The 5,492-nt window shown below is 28.7% G+C and overlaps 1 protein-coding gene across 1 annotated transcript; it reads right to left on the bottom strand.

The window, feature by feature from the left end:
• Positions 1–768: 768 nt before the first annotated feature.
• Positions 769–1,964, bottom strand: LOC104773628 (BAG family molecular chaperone regulator 2-like). Its single transcript, XM_010498277.1, has 2 exons — positions 1,654–1,964; positions 769–1,116 (listed from the first exon to the last, which is right to left on the bottom strand). The coding sequence occupies exons 1-2, from the start codon at positions 1,952–1,954 to the stop codon at positions 923–925; spliced, it is 495 nt and encodes a 164-aa protein (XP_010496579.1). The 5' UTR covers positions 1,955–1,964; the 3' UTR covers positions 769–922.
• Positions 1,965–5,492: the final 3,528 nt, after the last annotated feature.

Below are 5,492 nucleotides of genomic sequence, written 5' to 3'. Positions count from 1 at the left end.
AAAAGTAGGCAAATGATTATAAGTTGTAAGTTTGTAACACATACAAAGTTAATTAATTAGTTGTAAAAGCTAATTAACCCTACAAGGCTACAACTGTTATACCTACATGTAAACATGGCTTGTTTTCAGTTTTCACTCTAACAAAAAAAAAAAAAAAAGCCTAAAACTAAAACATCGCTTTTAAACATTTTACAAATCATGCAAACGGCTGTTACTAGTAGCAATTTAGGATGTAACCTTCGAAGTTAATTTTTCTAAGCTAACCATCCGTTATTTTGCAGCTACTTTCTTAAACCCGAACCACTTTTTTTTTATAGCAATATTTGAACACTCACATAGGATAATTGTTTACACCACACACACTCCATTGACAGTTTGACACTTAAATGAAGGTATTGATTGGTAACCACTTTACAAAGCGGTACAAAGCTGTACAAACATACAGTTTTAAAGTTTACCAATCACAAAAACTTTACCAAAAACTTTATTAAAAGCTTTACTCTCAGCTTTTTTGTACAGCTTTCACTTAAAGTTTTTTCTTACAGCTTTGCACTATTCATTAAAAGCTTACAGCTTAAGCTTACAGCTTTTCTGTACAGCTTTGGCTACGTTACCAATCAGACCCGAAATCACATTATTTAAAAACTGAAATTCAAAAATAGTATCCGGATAGCAGACAATTTTACACTCAGAAATATAATCGACATAATATTCCAACTTCAATCATCCATCAAATGACTAGCAAAATATATATAACCATAATTACTCAGGCTCAAACTAAATGTCAGCCAATACAATAGCAACCAAATACTCTTGCAAAAAATCAAGAACTTATAGCACTTCGATTAGAAAGTGTTTTAAGGGTGGATTAGAGCTAACTAATCGGTTGATTTAATCAAATTAATAAAGTAAGGAATTAAAATTAGACAGTAATTGGGAGATGAGTAGGTTTCATCTCCTTAAAAGCAGGATCTTGTAATAAAAAGACCTTATCTCCATCTCCAACACCAATCATGTGTAAGTATTCGCTGTCTTCTCTTTCCTTTCCTCTGAACACGAGTCTTTGCTCTTTTGCCTCAATTCCACTCACTATTGCTATCATCATCTTCAATTCACCTGAAAAAAATATACATCAAATGAGAAATTATATATTAGTGACCGTTTTGTATCAAAAGATGTTCCAAGTTCCAACCATATATATTTAAATGTTAATATAGTTAGTTGTCCTGTAATTAACCAACCAAACTAGAATAAATATATCAAACGCGTTATATTAAATTGACACAGTATACACAAACCATCCTTTATAGTTGCATGCATAAATCTTGATGAAGTAATTTTATATATTGGCACTTTTTGACCGGTGATAACATTATATATTACGGATGAATTTTTACATATATCAATTTCTAGAACCAGATTTACCATGGTAAAATGAGTGAGTACTTAGTTTTTGTAAGCTGGTTTCAACAATGATAACAAAAAAAACATTCTTCATAATTATATTCATATACACCTACTATATATACTAATTTATGAACTATACTAATGTAAATATTTATATATGTGCTTCATCAAAATCAGAGGAGTTATAGATATGAAAAAGCTATGAATTCAATCAGAAAGAAAAGAGAAAAAAAGCTATGTAATTACCGAAAGTAGAGTTGGCATCTATGGAGATTTCATATGAAAGTTGAGAAACAGTGGAGACTCTAAGGCTGATTAAATCTTCAGTGTTGGAGTCTTCTGATCTCTTCTGAACCAGCATCCCTCCAGGCCTCATCTCCCATTTTATGTTGTTGTTGTTACATGACGATGATGAAGATGATGATGATAATGATGAAGATGATGATGAGGATGATGATGATGATGATGATCTTTTGTTGCTACCCGTAGTCCCAATTCTTCCACATCCAAATCCAATGCAAAAACTCTTTGCCATTAACTTCCCCATTCTCTCTCTCTTTTTCTTTTTTTGCTTGTAAGAAGAAGAGAAATGTGCTGGCTTATATTTATAGAAAATGAGGTTTGGTACACATAATGATAAATTATTATTAAACAAAATTATCGTATACAATAAAGGTAAACAAGTAAAGGGAATTAGGGTGTATAATCATTTTAGTTCTTTATTAATTTACTATAAAAAAGAAAGAATTTGTTTATAAGTTAAAAAAGAAATAGCTCTAATTTCTTACTGGACTTTCTACTATTAAATTAATAGAATTCTTTAATATTGAAAAGCACAGTTCTATGTTAATAAAGAAATAGATAAAATTAAATACAAATGTTCTGCTAATTTGCCGAGAGTGTGGTAGATTAGTGGTAAAATGATTCGATATTTTTGTAATGGAAATTGAACTTTACCCCTACAAAGTTTTATGAACATTTTTAGTACTGCGTCGTTACAACGGGGTTATTCAAGTGCATCATATGCCATAAATTTTTTTTGACCAAGTTAAGAATGTGTAAATGGTAAAACGGTTAAACCCGACAATAAATATCCATTCAGTAATTCAAGTTACATTCATATGTTATTTTAAGATATCAATTTTGTAATGCAATCCCAGTTTCGTCTTCTCAAAAAAACATATCGTACTTTAAATATGTTGTTTCTGCCAATATTTTGGGTTAAAAACTTTTGATAAAATTGATGAAATCTTAAGCTTGTAATATATATATATATATATATATATATATATCATTTTATAGAATTGTAGCTCTAGTTGATAATATATCTTATGAGATATGCTACATCACATGTCATTTTTTGTAACGGCTTGCATATCATTTTTTTTTATACTCTATGATCATTGATTTTATATTTTTAAATAGATTGTTATTTTTTGTCAACCAAACATTAAATTAGAAAAGAACTCCAATGTTGGTTGCCCAAACCGGAGGAACAGAGTTTACAAATGTAGTTTCAGAGACTAAAGAACACGAAGAACGGGCAAGACAATCTGACCTCACATTTGCTGAACGCGGGATCCTGCTTAGGGTGAAGCCGGGGATGAAAGATCTAAGTAAACTGAAGTCATCCAGCAGGTTGGAGAATGTGGGTCATTCATCCGGAGATTGCACCATCGCCACTAGCTCTGCACAGTCAGTCTCGAAAAGGGAACAATCAACGCCAGCCGCCATCAGAGACTCCATAGGCCAGATGGATTGTTTTTTCAAGATTCTTTTCATAGTTTTCCCAAAAAAATGTACATTTTAGATCAAAACTTTTAAGTTGAGTTGCGTAATTAATTTTTTATTTTTTTAAGTGAAATTTCATAATAGATCTTTGTATTATATGTTACTTAGAAACTAATATTTCACTTCAATTTTATTTTTGTGTTTAGAATTTTATAAATATAATTACATAAATTATTTTTTACTTCACTATGCATTATAATCTTACTTTCATTTTAAACCTCAATAACCCATTCTAAATTTTTGAATATGATCATTGTTTAGTTAAAATGTGTATAATAACATTATTATTAAAACAAATTCATAGTATTATTTTACTATTTTAAAATTTTCATTTATGTTACTTCATTTTTATAGAGTTATTTTTTATTATTATTTACTAAACTGTTTTTACTATTTTAAAATTTAATTAATATTACTTAATTTATTTTTTATTTATTTTTTACTATTAATAATTATAAGTAATAAATATACAATAAATGAATATTTAAAAAATATTTCTAATGCAAAAATAAATATATAGCATTCTTAGATGTATGTGTGGATGAAAGAAAAAAAGAAAAGTTAATTTTATATATATAGATATATGTCGTGCAATTTCTCGTAAATAAAAGAATAAATATTAGAAAATGTCAACTAATTTTTAACAAAAGTCTAGCAAGTGGTTATGAAGTTTAATTTAGTATTTAAGAAGTTTCTTTCTCGGAATTTGATAACCATTATAGAACTTCCTATCCTTGTCCATTTTTAACATGGTTTTGTTTAAATTTAGGAGTCAAATATCTTAATGATTGTTTTTTAGTCTAATGTCCACAATAGAATCAAACTGTCTAAATATAATGATGACTACCAAACTGTCTCTTTGTCTGTGGTGATCTGTACAATTTTTCATTATCTCATTACTTATTTGAATAGTTATTTTTCTAAACATAGGGGATTTCCATAAGTTTCGATATATTCATGATACATAACTTATAAGTGACACTTGTTTGTTATTACAAATCTATTGCTATTCCATCTTTATATTTTACAAATGAAATATCTGAATCAAAAATAAACAAAAATCAGATCTCATAAGTCATAACACATACTTAAATGTGCTTAAATACTTTTTTATAATGGTTGTGAGTATTCTTCTAAAAATTCGTTGTCAAAGGGAAAAACTTAATTTTCACAACTTTGCATACACTTTCTAAACCTATATAATTCATTAATTTGTGTCATGTCATCGCAAAGCGTGTGGATTTTTGTGTTAGTTATATAAGATATGGTTATAGTTAGGTGAATAAAATCTTTTATATTCATATATTTGCCTCTAAAGATGTCCCTTGAGGCATACTTTATGCATAGAGAAGGCCGGTTTGGTTATCCAGTAGGGTATCAACCCACGTGGGTCGAAAAAGGCATATAGATATCACTTTTTTGTTTTTGGTTATATACTGATTTGAAGTCTCCATAAATTTCAAACAACAACGATATAATTTTCTTTTGCTTAAATCATTGCAATGTACAAAACTATATCCTTCAAATCACGCAACAACGATTTGAAGTCTCTATATATAAGTGTAAGGAAAATCTATTTGAATTATACGACATGTCATGTTAATTGTACATACTATAATCATAATATAAACTCGAGTATCTCTTATTAGTAATCAATTCGGTTCCACGATTTTTGGAAAAATAATTTATAGAATTATGGCACAGTGTAATAACATAACTAACCAAAACATGGAACCTCTAGGTCTATGGCATTCTTTAAGTTACTATATCATGTTTTTTTTCTTTCTTTTCTAACTTACATTTATAGTTTGCTTATGACTTTGATTGGTAACTTTGTAATGTTGTAGTATGGAGTATACCACTTTAATAATTACCAATCATATAAGTGATATTACAACCATTATTTTTATTTTTTAATAATGTTTTCTTTGCAGTCAGAGGATGATCTAAGACAAGAAAAGGGTGGGTATATGCCCCATACTCCTTTTTCCCAAACAATTTTGATAAAAATTAATATTAATGAACTCCATGTCCAAAAAATTTATACCCTATAGTAGTAGAAATTATATACACATATATCATGCGATGTTCTCAAGAGACCAGTTCAATATTGGTATTGATTGGTGAACACACACAAAGTATTACAAATTTGTACAGCTTTGAATTTTACCAATCACACAAACTTTACCAAAAACTTTATTAAAAATTTTACTCTCAGCTTTTTTGTACCGCTTTCATGTACAGCTCTTTCTTACAGCTTTGCACTATTCCGTAAAAGCTTACAGCTTCAGCTT

Source organism: Camelina sativa, unplaced genomic scaffold, assembly GCF_000633955.1.
Source record: "Camelina sativa cultivar DH55 unplaced genomic scaffold, Cs unpScaffold00597, whole genome shotgun sequence".
NCBI lineage: Eukaryota > Viridiplantae > Streptophyta > Magnoliopsida > Brassicales > Brassicaceae > Camelina > Camelina sativa.
The sequence above is the reverse complement of the archived record's forward strand: the minus strand, read 5'-3'. Positions and strand labels throughout refer to the sequence as shown.

Coding starts and splice junctions, on each gene's coding strand:
- LOC104773628 (XM_010498277.1), bottom strand. CDS start 1,954: ATGGGGAAGTTAATGGCAAAGAGTTTTTGCATTGGATTTGGATGTGGA. Junction 1,117..1,653: donor AGATGCCAACTCTACTTTCG/GTAATTACATAG, acceptor TATTTTTTTCAG/GTGAATTGAAGATGATGATA.